General features: G+C 48.9%; 2 protein-coding genes across 6 annotated transcripts in view; one reads left to right on the top strand and one right to left on the bottom strand.

Annotated features, from left to right (window-relative positions):
* The first annotated feature begins 1,116 nt into the window (after positions 1–1,116).
* On the top strand, positions 1,117–8,730 carry Znhit3 (zinc finger HIT-type containing 3). Its single transcript, XM_021211847.2, has 5 exons — positions 1,117–1,221; positions 1,347–1,378; positions 3,027–3,101; positions 4,012–4,092; positions 8,030–8,730. Exons 1-5 carry the CDS (start codon positions 1,136–1,138, stop codon positions 8,209–8,211), a joined length of 456 nt encoding a protein of 151 aa, XP_021067506.1. The 5' UTR covers positions 1,117–1,135; the 3' UTR covers positions 8,212–8,730.
* Positions 8,562–22,483, bottom strand: part of Myo19 (myosin XIX) — a 29,175-nt gene continuing 15,253 nt past the window's right edge. For 2 of the 5 annotated variants that reach the window (XM_021211842.2, XM_029546304.1), the window contains 14 exons: positions 22,091–22,262; positions 20,374–20,447; positions 19,511–19,632; positions 19,241–19,354; positions 18,829–19,005; positions 18,346–18,498; positions 17,643–17,750; positions 16,609–16,679; positions 13,989–14,092; positions 12,238–12,404; positions 12,008–12,137; positions 11,275–11,360; positions 10,163–10,462; positions 8,562–9,281 (listed from right to left, as the gene is read on the bottom strand). In XM_021211842.2, the coding sequence (XP_021067501.1) occupies positions 9,153–9,281; positions 10,163–10,462; positions 11,275–11,360; positions 12,008–12,137; positions 12,238–12,404; positions 13,989–14,092; positions 16,609–16,679; positions 17,643–17,750; positions 18,346–18,498; positions 18,829–19,005; positions 19,241–19,354; positions 19,511–19,632; positions 20,374–20,447; positions 22,091–22,262 (1,907 nt within the window). In that variant the 3' untranslated portion in view covers positions 8,562–9,152. Of the gene's footprint in view, positions 9,282–10,162; positions 10,463–11,274; positions 11,361–12,007; positions 12,138–12,237; positions 12,405–12,767; positions 12,886–13,988; positions 14,093–16,608; positions 16,680–17,642; positions 17,751–18,345; positions 18,499–18,828; positions 19,006–19,240; positions 19,355–19,510; positions 19,633–20,373; positions 20,448–22,090; positions 22,263–22,483 lie in introns of those variants that run through there. The other 3 variants (XM_029546306.1, XR_003845152.1, XM_029546305.1) reach the window with 3 other exon arrangements.

Raw genomic sequence — 22,483 nt, 5'->3', positions numbered from 1 at the left:
CTGTGAGTTCAAGGCCAGCCTGGTCTACAGAGTGAGTTCCAGGACAGCCAGGGCTACACAGAGAAACCCTGGCTCAAAAACAAACAAACAAACAAACGGACCCTAGAGCCTGAATGGACCACACAGATGAGGAGGCATTTGGGGAAGGAACATGATTTAAGGTCCTGGAAGCTGAAGTTTAGATAGGACCAAATTCAGAGCTTCAGAGAGGAGCAAGTTTCTTAAAGAAAACAGGATTCCAAATAGGGCATGGTGACACACCCAGCAAAGGGGCTCAGACCTTATCATAGCTATAATGGCCTTCAAGGCTAGTCATAGCCCATCTATTCTGACTCATTAGCCTGGATCCCTTTAGCCTAGTCACTGATCTGCTCTGCAGTCAGTCAACTCCGCCATGGCTTGTAGTGGCACGAAGCACAAGAAAACCTAGAGGCAATAGTTAAAGAATGCTCATTTTCAGAGTTGTGCAAATGCGCGGCTTGACACTAAAATTCCAGTCTCTTCCTTCGTCCTTTCCCCATTCTGTTTTCACTTCAAGCCTTAGCTCCTAGGGAAGAGACCGTCTTCCAACCATCCCCGGTGTCTGGACATTGTAGAACTCACAGTCGGAGTTCAACAAGCATTTATCAGCATCTCAACCTCAAATGTCTTTTGAGCTGGGAGAAATGGCTTAGCAGTGAGGAGCACTAGATGCTGTTACAGAGTTTGTGTCTTAAATTCACAGTAGGAAGCTCAAACCCGCCTATCTCTAGCTCCATCGGATCTGACATCTTTTTCTGCCCTCTGGGGCAGGGACATCATTTACCCCGACACAGGTGCACATATATACAAATAATTTTTTTTTTAATGTCTTTGACTAGGCATGGTGGTGCACACTTGTGATGTCAGTGTCAGGGATGCAGAGGCAGAAAAATCCTGAGTTCCGTGGCCTGATCTAATGGGAGAAAAAAACAAAACACCCCCCCCCCCCGACGCCGCAGCTCTAAATGCACATCGACTGTATCGACACTCTACAGGTGAGGCCTGGAATGGAGAACAGGATCGATCCATTGCTTCTGACTGCCAATGAGTGCGGGGCGCTGTGATTGGCCCTCGTTTAGGTAAAAGGGTGAGCGCGGGGGTCTTCTGGGAAGTCATGGCGTCGCTGAACTGTAGGACTGCGGTCTGTGTGATCTGTTTGGAGAAGCCGAAATACCGTTGCCCGGCTTGCCGCGTGCCCTAGTGAGCCAGAGCGGGTAGTGGGTTCGGAGGGAGGCCGGGCTGCGGGCGGTGGCTGCGGGCAAGGGGTGCGTGCTGCGGCCGCTCGTGCTGATCGTGCTGACCCGAGCCTGCCTGTCTCATTACAGCTGCTCGGTCACCTGCTTCCAGAAGCACAAAGGTAAGACCCCGGGCCACCGTCGCAGCCCTTGCTCCTTGTTTGTACCGTACAGGTCCCCATGCCCCAGGAACCCGAAGCGGGAGGATTCCCGCCAGTTCAAGGCCAGCCTGGCTACAGACTGAGATCCTGTCTCAATCCAAAAGCAAGTCAGCTGCTTTCTTCTTGGGAAAAGTCTTAGCTATTTATTCGTCTTGACATTCTAGTGCAGCCCTTCATTATCGCAGAAACTGCCTTGGCAGAGGTGAATTAGCCAGCAATGATTGTCTCTAATGGTTGTTTATTGTTTACAATAGGAGAAAATTTCTTTTTCTGTGTGTGGTATTTTGAGACAGGTTCTTTTCCTCCTCCTCCTCCTCCTCCTTCCTTTTTTTTTTTTTTTTTTTCGAGGCAGGGTTTCTCTGTGTAGCCCTGGCTGTCCTGGAACTCACTCTGTAGACCAGGCTGGCCTCGAACTCAAATCCGCCTGCCTCTGCCTCCTGAGTGCTGGGATTAAAGGCGTGTGCCACTACTGCCCGGCTGGTTCTTTTCTTTTCCTCCTTTCCTTTTTCTTTTGTTTGCTTTTCAATAAAGGATTTCTCTGTGCATCACTGGCTGTCTTCAAACTCGCTCTGTAGACCAGGCTGACCTCAAATTCATAGCGATCTGCCTGCCTCTGCCTCCCAAGTGCTGTTTTATTTTGTGCTGAGGCAGAGTATCTCAGGTTCACTATATATTCTATACTCCTCCCAGACTCTCAGTCCCCATGCCTCAGTTTCCCAATGCTGGGATTAAAGGCATAAGCTACCCCGGCCCAGCTGAGACTGGCTTTTTTATGTAATTCAGGATGGCCTATCTATCACGATCATGCTTTCTCATCCCCAAATGCTAGGATTATAGGAGCCACCAGAACTGTCTAAAGTAAGTTCCTGACCTATTGAGAAAAGAGCTGGAGCCATGGCTCGGCTGTTAAGAGCTTCTTGTTGCTTTCCCAGGGGTTCTGAGTTTGGGTCTCAGCACCTGCCTACTGTAGGTAACTTGTAGGTCCATTTCCAGGGGATCTGATTCCCCTTCAGGGGCTGTGACTCCTTCTGGCCTCCATAAGGCCATACATGTAACACACTCTCCCTGTCTCTGCTGTTTTCGCCCACCCCAGGCACAGACCTATCCCTGCCAAAAATACTTGCTTTCTGCATGTGAGAACTCTCTCTGTTAAGTCTCTGGGCTCCCTCGGGTAGACTTAGACCAGACTTTTCTTACCTTATCCATGTCTTCCATGACTACTAATCCCCTGTGACCTGGGAGTGATGACCTTCATGTCTGTATTCCTAGTGGCTCATGGTGCACACATGCGGTATCTGAAACTGTTGATAAATTGTGTTATGCTTATAGAAGTGCCTGCCATTAATCCCGGGGAAAGTCCTGTGAAGGTAGGGTGGGGCACACGACCACCTTGGCCAGTTCAGAGCTCAGTTGGCTTTCTCATCCTGTCTGCCGGACTCAGAATTACTCACGGTTCTCTCTGACTGATCGCTTGGTTTCGCCTGTCTCTCCCTCTGCGTCTCTCTACTCAGTACACATTCAGTACACTGGGCTTGATGGGTACCCGCGGCCTTGTTGGCTGGCATGGAGGGTTGTGTTTGGGTATGCCTGAAATTTGTGTCCCTCTCAGAGAAGTGCAGCTCTGAAGCCCGACCTGTTGAGAAGAGAAGAGCAGGGGCTCCTGTGAGGTCTGAGGAGAGCAAAGGTGAGGTGGTTGGGGTTTTTGTTGTTGTGTTTGTTTGTTTATTTTTTGAGAAAGGGCTTCTCTGTGTAGTCTTGGAAATCATTCTGTGGACCAGACTGGCCTTCCTTGCCCCTGCCTCCAGAGTGCTGGGATTAAAGGCGTACACCACCACTTTCTAGCATGGTAGTCAAGTTTAAACAAGCACTCTTCAATCAATTTCAGAGATACTAAATGGTAAGGAAAGGCAAGGGTGTAAATGGGCAGGATGCAGGAGGATGCCTTTTTGGGGGAGCAGCAGCCTCTGCAGGGTGGAGTACAAACTAGTCACAGGTAGCTACCAGCACCCTGAAGCGGGGCTCTGGGGAGGGGCCTGGGGTTAGGCCCATGTGAGAAGCTTCCTTTGAATTGGGTCACCTCCTTGCTGCTGAAGTCGCCTTAGATTTCCAGCAGTAATGGGCTGTCTTCCACTCCACTCACACATTTCATGCATCCATGGATTCATCCGTCCATAATGCTTCCTGGGTGTTGTGGATCTGTGCGGAGCCCCTTTTGTGCCTCAAAGAGGTTCTTCAGAGCTGGGCCATGTGTCCTTTGAGAAATGTCTAGTATGGGCTTGGGCTTTGGTGAAAGTGTGGGTGCTATGCTTGTCAGGGTTTTATAGGGCCCAGTTCACAGCCATAGCCCTGGATCATGACGAGGCCAGGAGGGGTGCCCTCTGCAGACCACAGGAAGCAGGAAGCACCAGCACGCTCCTGTGAAGCCCAGTCACCATTCTGCCACCTTGGTTTAATTGTGAAGCCAGAGAAGCAAGCTGTCTTTTTATTTGACCACAACTGCTGGTGTGCCCTCGCTGTGGCGCCCCGGCACACATGTGGTCGACATGGCTGCCTGGCTTCCTGAAGCCTGACCAGCTGTGCTCTACACTCCTCAGATGACGACTCCTCAGTAGCTGATTTCCTCAACAGTGACGAGGAAGAAGACAGAGTGTCTCTACAGAAATTAAAGAATCTAGGTAAGTCTGTGCTGGGCTTGTTAACTGTTAGCCATTTTGTTTGTGCTTCCATGGGAGTGTGGAGCACAGACTAAGTCATGCAGCAGCCAACTTTATACCCTGGGGGGGGGGCAGTCACCTGACTAAAGTGTCCCATCACAAGGACAAGTTGCACTTGGCAATCACACTTGATGTAAACTCCCATTGGCTACAACTGGGAGGGGCGTGAAAGCACATTCCAAGAAAATAATCCATATTATTGAAGAAACTGAGGTCACTAAAGTTTTATTTCTTGGGAATTTTCTTGAAAATACTGAGAATTCCCTCGATATGACTATTCTTGGGTGGTATTCTGGCACCATTTCCTTTGTATAGACTGTGGTTGGCTCTCTGACTTGTTTTGGCAGGAAGCTCAGATATACCTCAGGACTACTGAGGCAAGTCCTCTGCTTCTGAGTGAAACAGTCTCTCTTTCTTTCTTACTAATTAATTGATTAATTAATTTAGTGAGACAGAGAGTCTTATTGTGTAGTCCTGGCTGGCCTAGAACTCACTGTAACTCATACTGGCCTCAGACTTGATGCCATCCTCCTGTCTCTATGTCCTCATCTATCCTCAGAAGAATTGATATTTTTTTGTTTGTTTGTTTGTTTTTGTTTTTTCAAGACAGGGTTTCTCTGTATAGCCCTGGCTTCCTAAAACTCACTCTGTAGAGCAGGCTGACCTCAAACTCAGAAATCTGCCTGCCTCTGCCTCCCTTTAATCCCTCTGCTGGGATTAAAGGCATGTGCCACCAAAGTATATTGTAGGTGTCTTCAGACACTCCAGAAGAAGGCATCCCATTACAGATGATTGTGAGCCACCATGTGGTTGCTGTGAATTGAACTCAGGACCTCTGGAAGAGCAGCAAGTGCTCTTAACCACTGAGCTGTCTCTCCAGCCTACCCCTTTGTATCTTTAAAGATTTAAATTCTGTGCACCTGAGCACAGGGGCTGCTGGAGACCAGAGAGGGCATTGGGTTCTCTGGAGCTGCAGTTACAGGTGGGTGTGAGCCACTCAGCATGGGTGTGGGAACTAAACACAGGTCCTCCACAAGAGCAGTGAGAGCATGTGACTAACCACTGAGGCTTCTCTGTCAGTGCATCCCACATTGGTGAACACATGTAGAAGGCAGAGGACAACTCTGGTCGTCAAAGCTTGGCCATGAGCACCTTTCCCTGCTGAGCCATTTTTGCCAGCTCTCCTTTTTTTCTTTAAAAAAATTTTTTTTTTCTTTTTGAGGAGCTAGAGAGATCATTTAATTGACAACACTTACAGTGCAAGCTTTATGACCTGCCTTTAATCTCTAGCATCTCTGTTTATTTAAAAAAAAGAAAAAAAGCTAGGTGCCCTAATTCTAGCATTAGGGAGGTAGTAGCCACAGGAGGATACCAGTGCCTTGTTGGCAGTCGGTCTGTCTACACTGGTAAGAGACTCTGTTGTGACCCCTCCCTCCCAAAAAGGTGGGAGTGGTGTGTGATGGCATGAACCTTTGTCCCAGCGCTCCCAGCCAGGGCTGCACAGTGAGAGACCCTGTCTCCAAGAAAAAAAGAGAATCGTTGCAATTGAGGAAGTAACCCAGTGTGGACCTCTGGCCTTCCCATGTTACACAATGGGATTCATTTGTTTGAGACAGCATCATCATGTAGTTCTGGCTGGCTGGGAATGTGCTGTGTAGACCAAGCTGGCTTCAAACTCGAGAGGGACCTGCCTGCCTCTGCCCTTTGAGGGCTGGGGGTGGGGGCTTACTTGTTTTTAAGTTACTAAATTCTGGTGAATTAACACATGAAGTTTAGCATCTGGTAATTAAGTAAAAAGATTTATTGCTAGAGCTCCTTTCTCTAGTGAGGAGCCCCTCTCTGGCTAGGGAGAGGCTCAGATTTTATCTCTTTGACCCAGAGAGAAAAGAGAGGAAAGAGATCCCTCACACAGACCACACACACTGGGTGAAGTGGAAAATGGTTGCACCACCTCCTTCCTTATTGCTTTCGGCCTTTTTATAGCTTAAAAAGTTCTCTGTATAAGGAAGAATTACCTCGTAGATAAAATGTTAAAAGAGGAGTTACAGAAGAATATCAATAGTTCAAATATCGATATTAATAGTTCAAAGCAGTGTTTCATACTATAAAGTCATAAGTCCAGAGCAACAGTTTTTCCATGGCCTTGCCTTATCATAGGTGCACACACTTGTGGCTTCATCCTTGGACCTGAATGTTTTCCTGGAGAACAAATCTGTCCCAAGCCTATATCTCTTCAGTGCAATTGTGAAGACTTGCTGTCTGTCTGTCTGTCTGTCTGTTTCTTTCTTTTTTTTAATATTTATTTATTATATGTAAGTACACTGTAGCTGTCTTCAGATACCCCAGAAGAGGGCGTCAGATCTCATAATGAATGGTTGAGCCACCATGTGGTTGTTGGGACTTGAACTCAGGACCTTCAGAAGGATAGTCAGTGCTCTTAGCCGCTGAACCATCTCTCCAGCCCCAGACTTGTTGTATTTCTTATTACTTCAGCCTTTACTTACTGTTAGGAAGAGTGGGCATATTTTATTCTTGATTCTGACTTTATTACATCTTTCTAGAAAAACAACTAAAACCACCTATTAAAACTTTCTTCCTAAAATTATTTGAATCAAAAAAAATTCTATAAAATCATTAATTCATCTAAATAGCGTTAGTTCATGAAATTTCATCTTTCTGTTGATCTGCAGGAAGTATGCTCAATAGGGTGTGTTATTGCCCAGTAATCCTTAGGCTATGTAATAGTGGCAGGAAAGGCATATCAGCTACAAGAAGCAATCCTGGGGTGAAGTCTCTTGGGGTCTTGATTCTCTGAGCTCACCCATCACAGACCATGCAAAGACTGTGGGTCACCTCTAGGAAGGTCACCTGCTAGCTCACCTTTCCTAGCTGGCTCTTCAGATAGGAATTCTGTTACTGGTGCTAATCTCACTGTGTGTATATATACACAGGCCAGAGGAAGCATTGAGTGTCCCCTATCATTCTCCACCTTACTCCTTTGAGGTAGAGTCTCATTGAACCTGGAACTCACATCTTGGCTAGGCTAGCAGTTTGCAAAACCCTGTGACCCACCAGTTTCTGCCTTGCTCAGTGCTGGAGTTTTAGGTATGCATAGGACCACACTTAGCCTTTAAGTAGGTGCTGAGATATGCTTTGCACAGCAAGTACTCCTAACCACTGTATCTTCTCTCCAGCTCAGATTCCCTTTGTTCACCTGTATATTGAGGTTTAATTTGTGAATACAGTAATCTTTCTGATGTCCAAGGCAGCTTGATTCTCAAAAATGGCAAAATACATATAACTGATATACTTTAAATCATTCAACCTAATTGGATGCAAATACTTATATGTAGTTATGATAAGGAAAAAAATCACATTTGGTGCAGATGATGTTAAAAGGTGTTTTTTTTTTTTTTTTTTGAGGCGGGGCAGTTGGGTTTTGTTTTTCTTTTTCTTCTTTTTGATTTTGAGACAGGGTTTCTCTGTGTAGCCCTGGCTCTCCTGGAGCTCACTCTGTAGACCAGTCTGGCTTCAAACTCAGAAATCCTCCTGCCTCTGCCTCCCAAGTGCTGGGGTTAAAGGTGTGCGCCACCACTGCCCGGCTTACTTTTTCTTTTTCTTTTGGCAAGGTTTTTGTTTTTCTAAACATGGTTTTTCTATGTAGTCCTGGCTGCCCTGGAACTCCTGTAGATCAGGGTGGTCTTGAACTCAAAGATCCATCTGTTTCTGCTTCCCAAGTGCTGAGATTAAAGGTGTGCATTAGGTTTTGACGTGTGGTTGGTTGTATAGTCTTAGGATATGGGAGTGACAGCATAATGGTTGATTACACTGGAAACACCTAGCTTTCAGCTACTGCCACAGGTCCTCCTTGAACTTAAAGCTGGTATTGATCTTTAAGGTGAATCGGAAACTTTAAGAAGCTTACTGCTGAACCCACACCTGAGGGAGCTGATGATTAGCCTCGATCAGGGCGACAACAAAGCTAAGCTGATGCGAGCCTGCATGCAGGAGCCCTTGTTTGTGGAGTTTGCAGACTGCTGTTTGGGAATCGTGGAACCACCCCAGGAGAGGGGTTCTTAAGACTGGATGTGCTCTCTGCTCAAGCTGCCTGCTGCTGCTCCTAGCAGGCGGCTGTTTTCAAGGCCAACACACGTAGCGCACACACATGGGTCTTCCTCCACATGGCTCACTGCAGCGCCTTCAGGAAGAGGAAACTTGTAGCCCTGGAATGATGGCTCCGCAATTAGGAACATTGACGGCTTTTCCAGGGGACCCCAATCTTCAGCACCTACTTGACTACTTACAACTGTAATTACAGTTGCAGAGGATCTGACTCTTTTTACTTTATGCATGTGGCACACAGCCATATGTTCAGGGAAAACTCCCACATACAAAAATACTTTAAACAAAAACAAAAAGTTGGCTATTTATATTTAGATGGTTCTAAATTTTATTTCTTGTACAGTTTAGAGTTACATCATAAATACCAAGTATATCCATTTGAATTAAAAACAGTGTAACTAAATTTAAGGCGTGGTTCTCTTGATGCTGTATTGTTCATTGTTCTTGGTAACATTAAATAAATCAGTTTATTAAATATTATTGTTCCCTTAATGAACTAAATGCAAGTTCTCCCCCAGCCAAAATTCTAGAGTCAATTTTAGGGTGGCTTGGCCCTTTAAAGTGCTTGTGGATGGCCCAGTATCCATCTTGTTGTAGTGACCACATTCTAGATGGAGCCTGAGCCCAAAGATCATAAGCTGGGATGTTGTGGCCCTAATTCTGGCTTGGTACCCAGCACCCCCAGATCCTGCCAGTGCTGAAGCCACAGCCCTGGAAGGCTGGCACCCTAGCCATGAAGCCCTGGCTCAGGCTGGAACTTGCACGTGCAGTTGGAGTCGCCGTGGGAATAGCTTGGCACTTGTGTGTGGGATCTGATGTCTTTGGCAAGGCAGCTGGCAGGAAAAGGCCTTGTGGAAACAAAGGCACTAAAGATCACTCAGGCAGGTGGGGTAGAGGAGTCACACTTGGACTGGCCTGGGTCTTTCTAGCAGAATCTGATTAAAGCCAGTAACACTGGAGGCTGCAGGGTCAGGGCAGATGTCAGCATACTGAAGTGGAGACTTCCTGCAGTGAAACTTTATTGAGCCCTAGGGGGAAAGAGATGCATCCTATGAGTGGCAGGGCTCAGATAAACATAGGAATAAAATCTCGCATCCATTCATTGTGAGACTGGAAATACTAGGAAGGAGTCTATTATTGTAAGGGTATTGGCTGTTGTCGTGTGACTAGTTACAGCTGGAAGATCAGAACACTTCTGTTTATACCCCTTGTCGATTTCAGGGAGAGTCTATACATATTATATAGCATCTTGTTGACTGAGTTTCTTTCCTCTGGTCCCTTGTACTAGGCTAAGTATTAACCGGGGCTCACAGGGGAAAATGGAAGTTCTGAGATGACGTGCCATCACTGAGGTTATCCAGGGAGGGGACTAAGCTGAGGCCAGGCTTGAGGGTCTGCTTTCAAGTGGAACAAGCTCCACAGTACAAAGGACTGGGCCATATATTTTGCTATTTTTCGCTGAGAGAGTGACAACCAGGAACCAAGTGATACAATCTTGAGAAACTGCCAAATGCAGTGTCATTTAACAGCCACACTCATTTCTTCCAAGACTCACTATGTTCTTCCTGGGTGAACCATGCACTCTAATCCTTACACCTACCCTGTAGGATGCTGCTTGTGTCCATCTGGTAGAGGACGCAGGGCTCAGCTACATGTCTAACTGAGGAGCTCATATTGTGGGGCAGGTCCAAACCTTCAAGGGCAAACTGGAAGTGGTTTTAAGACAGAAGGGCTCTGAAGATCCCCGGTCATTAGGTGAAACAATGACGGTAGCCCACACCTGGAGTTTTGGCTTACCCAGCAGGGTTAGGGAGTCTTGTGCTGCTCTAAGCTTTGTTCCCCGCCTTTCTCAGTGAACAGTTTGGAGCTGTGGGAAGGACTGCCATGATATCACAGAATGAGAACATACCTGGGGCAGTGCTCTGATAGACGTAATACCAGCCTGATCTTGTTGTGGTGTCTGGATTTTGTTGCTAGGGCTGCCTGAGGGAAGCCGAAGGCAGGCACGGGCCACCAGTTTCCTCTGAAAGCCGCGTGCACCGTCAGCTGAGCTGGCTAGCACCAGTCCCAGGGGCCAGAGGTGGACTATTGCTCCCAGGAACTTAGTGTGTGCTGGGGACAGTGAGGAACGCAGGGTACCGGGAGCCCGAGGCACGGGTTTCTCCTCCATACCATCCAGTTCTTTAGAGGCAAGACAGGCCATTCTGATCTTAAAAAGAAAACATTCCTTTATAGCTTTAAGTTGTCCAGCCCTCTTCCTAAGAGAATTTACTCTTGCATCCATTTATTTGACATAGAGGCATGCTGCAGTGGACATGTAGAAATTAGAGAACAACTTGTGTGTCCTGGGGATTAAACTTGGGTAGGTAGGATTTAGCTCTCTTTAAAAAAAATAAAATAGGTGGGTATGACAGCACACACCTTTAATCCCAGCACCCAGGAGACAGGAACCGGCAGATCAGAGTTTGAGCCCAGCCTGTTCTACGTTCCAGGACAGCCAGAGCTATCCAGAGAAACCCTGTCTCCAAAGCAAAGCAAAATAAAAGACGGCATTCGCTTTTAATGCATGTGTGTGTATGGGTGTGAGCATGCCATGGGGTGCTTGTGAAGGTCAGAAGACAGCTTTTGGGAGCTTGCTGCCCACCACAAGGGCCCTGGGATTAAACTCAGGTGGGCGGGCTTGGCAGCAAGCACCTTTACCAGCTGAGCCATCTTACTAGATCTTTCTAGCAGATAGAAAATCAGTGTGACTAGGTAAACTGAAGACCTTCGGCTGTGGTGCCCTGGACTAGACGGACTGGCTGTGTGTGGCAGAACATAAAGAAACTGCAGCTCCTTGGCAGTTAGTTCCAGGAGTTGCATCTGCACTCAGCACATCTCATCATACAAGAGGACCCACACAGGCCGAGAGCTTTGTGGCCTGCCAGTACGCCTACATCACAGCAGAAGCGACATTCCGTCTCAGGTCTGTCAGAAGCCCAGTCTTCAAGTACTGCCCATCCTGGCCCCAGTCATACTCACTCTCCACTTATGCCATGCGTGCTTGATGACTGTGGCTGCTATGTGTAACCTTCTGATGTGTTTCCGAGTTAACCAGGACCTAAAAGCTAAGGAAACAGACATCAAAACCATCGTTAGAACTGTTAGTCATGTGGCCACCACCGGAGTGAAAGTATGAAATCTATTCTTCCAGTGATACACTTTGTCAGGACAAAAGTCATTCCTGAGGGGCTAGAAAGATGGCTCAGTAGTTAAGAGCACCTACTGCTCTCGCAGACCATGCAGATTTGGTTCCCAGCACCCACATGGTGGTTCACAATCTCTTGACTCCAAGAGACAGATCCCTCTTCTGGCTTCCCAGGGCACCTGCATGTATATGGTAACACAGTCTTACATTGGGAGCTCTAACTGCCAAGGGCCCATCTCAGACTCAGTTCTCAGCAGTGCCCAAGGAAGAAGTGGGATCTGGGTTACCTGTGCCTTTAAAACTGTTAGTTTGTTTGTGTGGATCTGTAGCTCTGTTGTATTTGTAGCTCTCTTGCCTAGCAGGATTGAAGCCCTGGGTTTGATTGGTGGCATTACAAAAAGACAAATTACCTATTTTTTCCTTGGAGACAAGGACTCTACATACATAGGCCCAGGCCAATCTTGAGATCCTCCTATCTCAGTCCCCCAGTGCTGGGCTCACAGGTGTGGACACTACACTTGGCCTTTGGGTTGGTCTCACCTGCCATATGGAATCAGCCCCACCTACCTGCCTGGATGAGCACGGCAGCCCGCCTCTGCTTCTCCTGCTTTTGGAGCCAGTGTCGCCTCCAGCCACACTGGATGCAACGGGCACACTGCTCCAGCATCTGGGCACGCCCACATTCCAGAAGCTCTAGCTAAGAGAAGGGGAATCCAATGAGGTGCTTGGTCCCCCCCCACCCCCCGGAGGGCCTACACTTGCAGCTGGCACCTGTAATTCATCCCCAGCCAGTTTACCATGGAATCAGTCATGAAAATCTTTGTCCTGCCACAGTACAGTGGGATTTGTGTGGTCTTAGCCGGGTCACTGGGAGTGGCTGCTGTCTGAATTAAGGCTGGCAGAGCTTGGAGAATGTCCTGCAGTAGAGGCTGTAGTGTGGCCTCCTTGGCACACAGAGGCTGCTCTGGGGGGAGGAGAAAGGCTCCATCAGTCCCTGCTTCCCCACAGGCTCTGTAGCCTGAAGAAACTGGACTCCCTAGAGCTCTCTAAGCCTTGTTCTTATAGTTCTAGACCTACTCATTTCTTCCTTTCCCCCTCTTTTGTGTCCCCTGAAATCCTGGCTGTTTGGGAGAGTCCTGAAACTTCCTTGGACAGGCTGGCAAGGGGAGCTGGAAGCCTAGAAAAGGGAATCCCAGGCTGCTTGGCCACTCCCTCAGCCCCACCCCTCCCCCTTCCAGTCAGCCCTGTGTAGAAAAGGGAGAACACAACCAGCTGTGCGACAGCCCTCCCAGACTTGCAGGGCTGCCTCCTGTGTGGGAAGATTTACCTGAGGGCTCAGACCACAGTTAGCTGCCTAGTGCCTCTCTGGAGACAGAGGCCACCAAAGCAGATGCTGGAGACGAGAGATGAGAGACATCCACAAAATGGACCAGCGCCCAGAGGGGCTTGGAGGAGAGAGGAGAGAGAAAGGGAGGGAAGGGAAGGTGACACAACTCCCAAGAGGAAGAGAATTGGCTGATGGGGCCCAGAAGAGCATGGGTAGTGGGGGGCGCAGTGGTTGGCTGAGATTTGTCCTGTGTCTGTCCTTCTACCTGTCCTTAGCATTTCCACATTCCTAGTTATGGACAGCTACACTGTGCCAGATGGCATCTCAGTCACAGTCACAGACTAGACTTGCCCAAGTGCTTTGGCCATAACTCCCCTTGCTGCTTCCTGGGTCTGGAGCTCAGGCCCTGTAGGGTTGGTTCAGACCCCTAAGGTTTCCTTCTCCTCTTCTGTCCCACTGCCGAGGCCGGCTCACTTCTGTCTGTCTACCCTGTGTCTGTATGGAGTCACGCCTACCAACACTGACCAGTTTTGTCCACTTGTTACTCAGCTGCCCACAGCTCTGGCCTCTCCACTGGAATAGCTCCACAGCTCCCTCCCAGGACCTCCCACAGGGCCCCTAGAGCAGATGAAAGCATGAGGCAGATAGAATATTGGCTCTCTCCCCTGAAGGATGGTACCCCATCTACCCAGAAATAAAGTCCATGTTGGTTTTGTTTTCTCTGTGTGGCCCTGGCTGTCCTGGAACCCCCTCTATAGACCATACTGGCCTCCAACTCTTAGATATCAGCCTGCCCTGCCTTCTAAGTGCTGGAATTAATGGTGCGTGCCACCACTGCCTGGCTGCCAAGTCCATATTACTTGACGAGGGCCCAGCTGGCACCCCAGCCTTCCTGACCACTACTGTGTGGACTTGCTCAATCTTCTCGTCTGTCTTAGGCCTGGAAGCTTTTGTTCAGATTACCTTTGTCATGTGCAGTGTTGTCACGTGGCTAATCCAACTTATCCCCCTATACCACCTCCTCCAAAACACTCTGCCATGTCCACCTCCCCTGGCACCAGAGGAAGCTCTCTGCCTGTCTGCACTGTTGCCAGCTGGGGTTTATTGCCCACATGATTCCAGCAACCATCATAAGTCTCTGAGCCCCCATCCCCAGGGACGCACAGGTAAGTCTCCAGTAACCTAGGGGTGAACAACTGACAAAACATGGGCCCCGCTCACCAGAGGACCCATTGGCAGGCCCCAGGCCCCTGAGGCCAGAAGGTGTGCGAGGTCGGAGCCTTCTCAGTAGTTTATATCTTTCCATGAAGTTCTGGTGAGAGACCCTAGAAGCCAGAGCAGGCAAAGAGAAAGACTTTGTCAGCCAGGTCCTAGCTGGGACTGACTCAAAGCCAGCGCTGCCCTGACTCTCGCCCCTGGATGAATGAGGAGGGTATGTTCTAGAGATGTCCGGGGGCACTCAGTGGGAAGTCTGCAGAGACCATTTAAAATTGAGTTTGTGGCTGGTGAGATGGCTGGACTCGGCAGATAAGAATGCCTGTTGCCTTGCAACCTGAGTTCCATCCCGAAGACCCATACAGTGGAAGAGAACTGTGCTAAGTGGTCCTGACTTCCATATGGTGTGGCATGCCTCCCTGCTGGCAGTGGGGTGCTCACACCCACTGAGGACAGATACCATGTACCTGCACAGTTCTTAAAACTCTACTGAGGCTTGTCTCTGGAACTTCTCAAATCTGACAAAGCCCCAGGAGAATTCCTGATTCTCACTTCCTTTTTCTTTCACACTCCACCTCGGCCTCCTCCAGACTAACCCATTTTGGTAAACTGTCCTGATTCAACCATCTGCCCCAGAAAACAGCAACTTCTTTCTACAGCCTGGAAGCCGACTACTCCCTGAACGCTCACACGAGTCTGAAGAAGCATCCCGTTCTCTTTACTGCCAACTATACCCAGTCTGCCCCATTGCTCCTGTTTTCACAGCTCATCTTGTCTCCTAGATGCCAGTAACAGCCTCCTCACTCATCCCACATCCATCCTAACCCTGCACCAACCTCCAGTGAGCAGACAAGGCTTCTCTGAGAATAGATACTGCCAGTCCCTTCTCACACCGGCAACTTCCAGTGCACGCAGGCAGCTGTCACGGCCTTGCATGGCCTGCTGTGTCAGCTCCTGTTTTCTTACATTCCCTGTTGCTGCTTCTCTGTGGCCTAGTCCCTTGGTGGTTCACTTCCTGATAGCATTATGGCTGTTCTCTGTCCTGAGTGCCCCCAGCTGGCCCTTTCCTTTCCTCTAGGCCTGCACTGAACCAGCCCATGGATTTTCCCTGCATTCCAGCAACAAATTGTGTTTCTTTCCCAGCACTAGCTGTACTTACACTTGTGAGTATGTGTGTTATCTGTGTGTGTGTGCTTGCACATGTGGAGGCTTTGACAATGGAAAGCACCCCCTCTTTCCCCCCCCTCGATAGAGTTTATCGAACCTGGACCTCATTGACTGGTTAGACTGGAGGCCAGCAGACCCATGACATTCTGTGTCCATTTCCAGTGCTGACATTACAATGCTGACATTACAATGCTTGTTGCCATGCCTAGCTTTTAACTAACATGGATGTTGGAGATCCAGACTTAGTTCCCAGCAAGCTCTTTACCCACGGAGCCATTTCCCCAGACCCTTTTAAAGTTTATTTTTGTTTATTGATTTTTTAAAAAAATTTACTTTGTAAATTAAAAACATTATGTATACGAGTTTTGCTTGCATATACATCTGTATACCACTATGTACATGCCTGGTGACTGTGGAGGCCAGAGGAAGGCTTCTGAGCCACCATGTGGTTGCTGGGATTTGAACTCAGGATAGTCGGAAGAGCAGTCGGTGCTCTTAATCATCTCTCCAGCCCAATAAATGTTTTTTTAGCTGCTATGTGCTTGCTGGGAATTGAACTCTTAGTCTTTTTGGAGAGCAACCAGTGCACTTAACCCTGAACCATCTCTCTAGCCCTAGACCCTTAAAAAAAAAGATTTGGGCTGGTAAGATGGCTCAGAGGGTAAGAGCACTGACTGCTCTTCCAAAGGTCCTGAGTTCAAATCCCAGCAACCACATGGTGGCTCACAACCATCCACAATGAGATCCGATGCCCTCTTCTGGTGTGTCTGCAGACAGCTACAGTGTACTTATATATAACGATAAATAAATCTTTAAAAAAAAAAAAGATTTATTTTATTCTACTTAATTATGTGTGTGTGTGTGTGTGGAGTGTGTGAGTGAGTGGGTAGGTGGGTAGGGGTGGGCGGGTGGGTCTGTGCCTGTAAATGCAGTCACCCAAGAAGGCCTGAGGGGTTGGATCATCCTGGAGCTGGACTGACAGGCAGTTGTAATGTGCCCCATGTGGCTGCTGGGAACCAAACGTGGGTCCTCTGTAAGAGTACTATGTCCTCCAAACCCCAGAGTCATCAATCTCTAGCACCCACCCGGCCCTTTTGTTGATTTTTGAATCAATCTTAGGTGATTCTCTAAGGTCTCACTCTAGCTCAGCCTCAAACTCACTACACAGCCCAGGCTTGTCTTAATGCTGATCTTCCTGTCTCATTGTCTCTAGTGCTGGGATCATAGGTGTGTGCTGCTCTGTCTGGCTCACACTTAATTTTCTCGTTTCCATGGGAATGTAGGCCCTATCAGGGCAGAGACAACACACTGAGTGACTGAATAAATGTAGAGGTGCTAACCCTCGCCTTCCGGGCGGACTGCCACAGACCTGCCATTCTCCTAATCCCCACCTCCCTCTGTCTGGCCCAAGTTCTGAGTGCCACCAGGCTTTGGCCCTACAGCAATGTGGCTTACTTACCGGATGGGAAAGCCAGCAGCACTGATGTGAATGGTTTCCACAAGGCCACAGGCCTCTAACTGGTTCAGGACCTATAAGGGTGGGGAGAGAAAGTAAGTACCTACAGGCCAGAAACGTCGTTTCTTCTGCGTATCTCTGGTCCTGACCTTTAATGACAGGCAGAATGACTGATGGAGATGTCTGTCTCTGTGGGATCATGAGAAACTGAGGGGTCCTGACAATCTCCCTGCTAGAAGAGGTCATGGTGGAGCTGCAAAGGTCCTGCCCAGTTCCTGGCTCCTCATATAGCTAAGGCCTGCAAAAACACACAGGCTTGGCTCTGCCTCTCACCTCCCCGGGCTGACACTGATTCACAGAACAGAACTGCCTGTTCTCTTCCTGCATCGGACCTCTCAAGCAAAGAAGGCTGTTTTGTGAAGATTCTTACGTGATTTGAACCCAAACTGTCCCACACAGCCCAGTCATCTTTGGCTATACAGCCACATTTAGCAGGTGACTATGGGACACTCTTCAGTGCTGTCCAGACTCACACATCATCTGTATCCCTCAGAGCCTGAAACCCTGAGGAATGATTTTATGTAGACTGGAAAATGAGATTGACAGTCCAGAGATAGCTATACTTCATAGACTGTATACATGTTGAACAAATCACAAAACACCCATTGCCCTGAGCAGTTTCAAATCTCCTATCAGGGTTGGCTAGGTGAGCAGGGAGCAAGGTGCTCTAGTGTCCCCATGTGCCACCCATGTGCCACCTTGAGCATACAGATTGCCCTGCCAGAGCATTCATTCATTCATTTATTTATTTAGGTTCTTTGAGACAGGGTTTCTCTGTGTAGCCCTGGCTGGCCTTGAACTCTGCCTCTGCCTCCCAAGTGCTGGGATTAAAGGCATGCGCCACCACTGCCTGGCCAAAATAAACAAGCCTTTCTTAATGTCAGGCCCAGCCCAAGAGACTGCCGGTGACCATCCTAGCTGGGGATGCTCGCCTCTTTGTCCTTGGTGCTAAGTAGCTGTAGCTCAGGGTTAGTTACCTCTTCCTGGAGGAAAGTCTGTGGCTGACTCTGGCTGTTGGGCTTGATGCAGCGAATGTAGTGGGGCGTTGTACTCTGTAGGACCTGCAGGAGCTGTTCCAGTGAAGCCTGAAGACACAGAAATCTGGGGTCAGGCAGGATTGGGGAGCTCACGGGCCTATGCTGGATGCTGGCTCTGAGGATGTTGTGTCTTTGGAGGACCTCCCAGCCTTGCGATCAGGCTCACATACCCTGTGGACTACTGAAAGTTTTTAAAGATCGTGCGCAAGGCACATGGTAACCACCCTGTACTTCTCACCCTTTCTCCAGGAATGCCTGTGGACCAGTGGCTCTTACTGACTGAGCCTCTGGTCTGGGCCTTTTCCCTTTCCTTTCTTCCTCAGGATCATTTTCCGACAGAACAGCTTCACGCCGCCCCTGCTGTTCCATGATTAAGTCTGCCCTATGTGCCAGAGGGATATGACTCAGATGTTGCTTATGTCACAGCTCATCAACAGAGGCTGGGAGTCCCCACCTTATACCTTATCCTCATACCCAGAGATGTCTTGTCTGTTCCCTGTCTTTTACACTGAAGCATAAGATTGATGTGACAGGGACTATTTCTGCATGGCACATCACTGCTCCCCAGTAAACAGCCCCAGTTTTGAGGGGCACTCAATAGACAATTTTATTGAGCATTGCATGTCAGCACCACTAGACCCACCTTGAACTTGGATACCACAGTCAATGCAGGAGCCCTGCTCTGGCCAGACAGCTCCTCCTGGGTCTTCTCTTCAGGGTTGGCAGGAAACAGCATCGTGAGCAGGGGGTCTTGGGATTGCTGCAGGAGCTCAGTCAGCTCAGGGGGAACAGGGTCCTATCAGAAAGGGCAAGGGTGGCAGGCAGGGAGGTGAGTTGCTTCCTAGTGCTGGCCACCACTCCCCAAGTACAGGGCTCCTGGGGAGGGCAGGCTGGAATCCCAAGAAGACTGGGTATGCGGGCCAAGAGGAGCCATATGTAACATGGACCACTTCCAGGCAGCTCAGGATGAATTAGCAAAGATCCTAGGCAGGGCTCAAGAGAGTAAGCCTGGGTTTTGAGGAGAGGACACTGAGGAGAAAGTGGATGCCCTACAGGAATTACTTTGTACATGCAGTAGTGACTCAGCTTCCTTACCCGGGAGCTCTATGCTGTGGCCCAGGCTCACCTTGTTCTTTTCCACCAGGCCAGCTGTGTGGTACCGTACAGGTCCCGCGAAATGCATAACCACGAAGCTGGGTTCCCGGCTGAGCTTGTTATGGCCCAGGCAGGGCCGGCCTGCCAGTGTGCTCTCGATGCGCGTCTGTAGTTGTGCTGCACTGCTTGGCCGGTTAAGGCGGCATTCCTGTAGGATGGGAGTGGGCAGTCATCACAGTGATGAGGTCTTCCCACACATGTAGCATCCTCAGTGTCTGGACCCAGGGCAGCAGAGTGGTAACACAAGCAACTCCAGGGAAAGCCCAGGGATTAGCACACTTACTTGTAGATGGGGGAGAGAGAGCATACAAAATAATCACTGAGGCACCAGAAAAGCCCAGAGACCAGCTCTGTTGGCTTGCTCACTGGCCTAAGAGTCTTACCTCATTTATGAGGGAACAGATGCTGATGGGGCTCCCTTCAAGGAGATCTAAGCAGGTCTGGTTGTCCTGGTAGTTAACAAATGACCACTCCAGGCCCTCAACTTCGTACTCCTCCTAGGAGCAGGGATAGGAGGAAGCAAGTTCCAGAATAACATTAAGGAACAGAGTATATTAATATTAAGACAGTTTCTGACATAGTTATTATTTCTCAATTCATAAAACAGGGAACAAAGGTGCCTCCAGGATGGCTCGCCTTGCCCTGTCCCTCACCTGCTGGGCCCTGAGGTAGTGAGCCACGAAGTGCTGCTGTAGCTTCTCATTGGCATAGTTGATGCACAGCTGTTCCAGACTGTTATTAGGAAATGACTCGAATCCATACACATCTAGCAGACCTGGGAAGAGAGGAGAGACCCATGGGGTTACCACACGGTGGTAGAGATGACAAACACGGGAGTGGCTGCACCCTTGCGGAGGCCTCAATCAGCCTTGGGGTGAGGCTGAGTGATGAGTCCCTTGTTCCCACACCCACCTATGTAGGTCCCAGGACCTCTTCCCTTGCCTCATGCTACATCAGAGCATTCAGAAAGTCACACATCTGAATGAAGGGCAGCTCAGGCAAGAGCCCACCTTCAAGTCTGAATCCTCTGACCCCAACAGGCTACTGGGTCCTGTTTTTTGTGTGATACAGGGAATGTCCTCTGTATCGATGTTGTTCAGAGGACCTTATCTCACCAGCCCAGCTGATGCCCCGTTTTAAGCAAACTGTGTTGTCATCTCTAGGTTTTAATTTCTATTTGACTCACCCAACCCAATGTACAACAATGCTGCCCTCAACTGTGTCTGACTACCTTCCTGGGACTAAGAGAAAAAGGGCCATCAGAAATAAGGCGTAAACTGGTCTGTCTAGAGAGCCATGGATAGACATATAATATGTGGGCAATCAAATGTAGAAATATCACCAAACTCCTGGATGGATAGATGGATGGATGGACGGACGGATGGACGAATGGGGACACTAGCAGAGAGAGGGAAGGAGCTACTCCCAGGCACCCAGGTGACTCAGGGACCGTTCCTCCACCCTGGGTCCAACGGCTTATTTTCTGGAGGGTTCCCAGTTGTGTGAGTCCTGCTACCTATGAAGGCAGTCCATGAGTTGGAGTCTGCACAGATGCTGCTGTTGATCACAGACACCAGCCAGTCGAACAGCCTGTTGGTGTGAAAGAGTAGGATGTGGTGAACCTGCCCTCCCAGGAAGGGCATCACGTGCTAAAAGGTCCTGAGTCCTGAACCTACCAGGCCAAAGGCTAAATCCTCTTGTTCCTGGCTTATGCAATCTTGACCTACAGCACAGGCAGGCTCTGGGCACATGTTTCTAGGTATACACAGATCTAACCTGTTCAAGCTAGGATCCTGGGTCAGGTAGGGTATGGGTCTGCATTAGTCACACAACCCATTGCCAGCTAATGCCATGACTAGAGGATACTGGCAGGCCCCAGTTGCATTTGTGTAAGCTGAGTACACTGACTTCCCCCAGGGAAGGCTTCAGGAGCTGCCATCTCCTCCTCAAGCCTGCACATGGGGGGGGGGGGGGCAAATCACAAGGTAATGCATTTCCTACTGCAACTGTCGCTAGTCCCGAGAAAATGACACTTCTATACAAGGTGGCACCAAGCACAAACTGTTCAAAGGACGCCTTTCCTGCACACTGCCTTCCCCTGCCCCATTGTGGAAACAGGGCCTACATATAGACTCTGATATGGAATTAACAACCCCTACTTCAGCCTAAAATGTGCTGGGCTTAGAGGTGGCCACTACGCCTTAGTTTCTCTTTAAGTAATTACTCTCCAACTGGTTTAATTCAGTAGACTTTTTTGTTTTTTGAACACGGGTTTAAACACTCATGCAAGATACTAAACTGAGTGGACTATTGTAACATGACAGCTTCCATGTGGACTACTATAACATGACAGCTGCCATGTGTAAATGCTCTTTAGCTAGAAGCTTGCTCTATCTGTAATTTCCATTGTGCAGTAACTTGTAGAGTTACTTAAAAAATCTTAAAAATCTTTTGGCTGTTGGGTGCAGTGTACATACCTTTAATTACAGCACTGACATTGAGTTCCAGGCCAACCAGAGTCACACAGTAAGACCCTGTCTTAAAATAATCCAAAATACAAAAATTCCACAACTTCTGACCTAAAACCTGCTTTGAGGCAGAAGTATCTATCTCTAGTTGACATGGGCTTAGGAGGACCTCAGAGTCTTGGCTCCAAACAGGGTTGTCCAAGATCTCACATACTCCTATATGAACACTGGCCACAATAATCTCAGGGGAGTCTGAGCCTCTAATAGCCTTTACAAGGTACTCTGAAGGTTCTCAAAACTCAAGATAAGACAGTATTTGACCATATGGCCAGAGGATGGAGGTACCTATGTCATGTTCCAAAAAAGGTGAGGGCCCACCTTCCCTGCCATACTGGGCTACTTCCTGCCTGTTGTGTATTCTGGTGACAGGGACTGTGAGCTGAACTTCCGGCTCCACTACCCCTCTCTAACTCCCCAGACGACCTAAGGTCCAAGGGTACAGGTGACAGAGGAGCCTACATACTACTCAACAGTCTCAACCTGCATCTGTAAAGGTGGGGAATCACCTTTAGAGCGACTTCTCCCCGCAATATAGCCACAGAGGCCAAAGGCAGGGTTCAGGGCAAACCTGGGAGCCCAGCAACTGGTCTGCATTCTCCAGCCTCCACCATCTTGGACCTATATCTATTGTCTCACAATGTTTGGTCCAACCCTAGACAGGGTAAGAACCTTTGGGGAAGTGAAGGCCCAGAGTAAGTCACTCACCGTGCATAGATGAGTTTGGCCAGACAGTCTCTGCGTGTGTCACACTCGGCTCTGGAGCAGGGCTTCTGGAACACCTGCTGCTGCTTGCCTGCCTTGATGGTTCGAATCTGCATACTCTCCAGCAGCATGTTCTCTGGGAGCTGCAGCAGCAAGGCTGAGGTCCTGACAGAGACTGGAGAAGAAAGGAGGGCCCTCCTTAGGCAAACACCCTCCACTGGAACTGAGTGGGTGAAGAGGCAGGACTTGAAGTCACAGTGTTAGAATTGGACAAATCACTTTCCGAGCCACCTGACTCTGATTGTTGAAGACATTGTTGGCTTCATCAGAGGATGACCCTTCCATTTCCCACCACATTCCACTAACGCTAGCCATTCCTGCCAAGCATTCCCCCAT

This window comes from Mus pahari, chromosome 14, assembly GCF_900095145.1.
Source record: "Mus pahari chromosome 14, PAHARI_EIJ_v1.1, whole genome shotgun sequence".
Classification (NCBI taxonomy): Eukaryota; Metazoa; Chordata; class Mammalia; order Rodentia; family Muridae; genus Mus; species Mus pahari.
The sequence above is the reverse complement of the archived record's forward strand: the minus strand, read 5'-3'. Positions and strand labels throughout refer to the sequence as shown.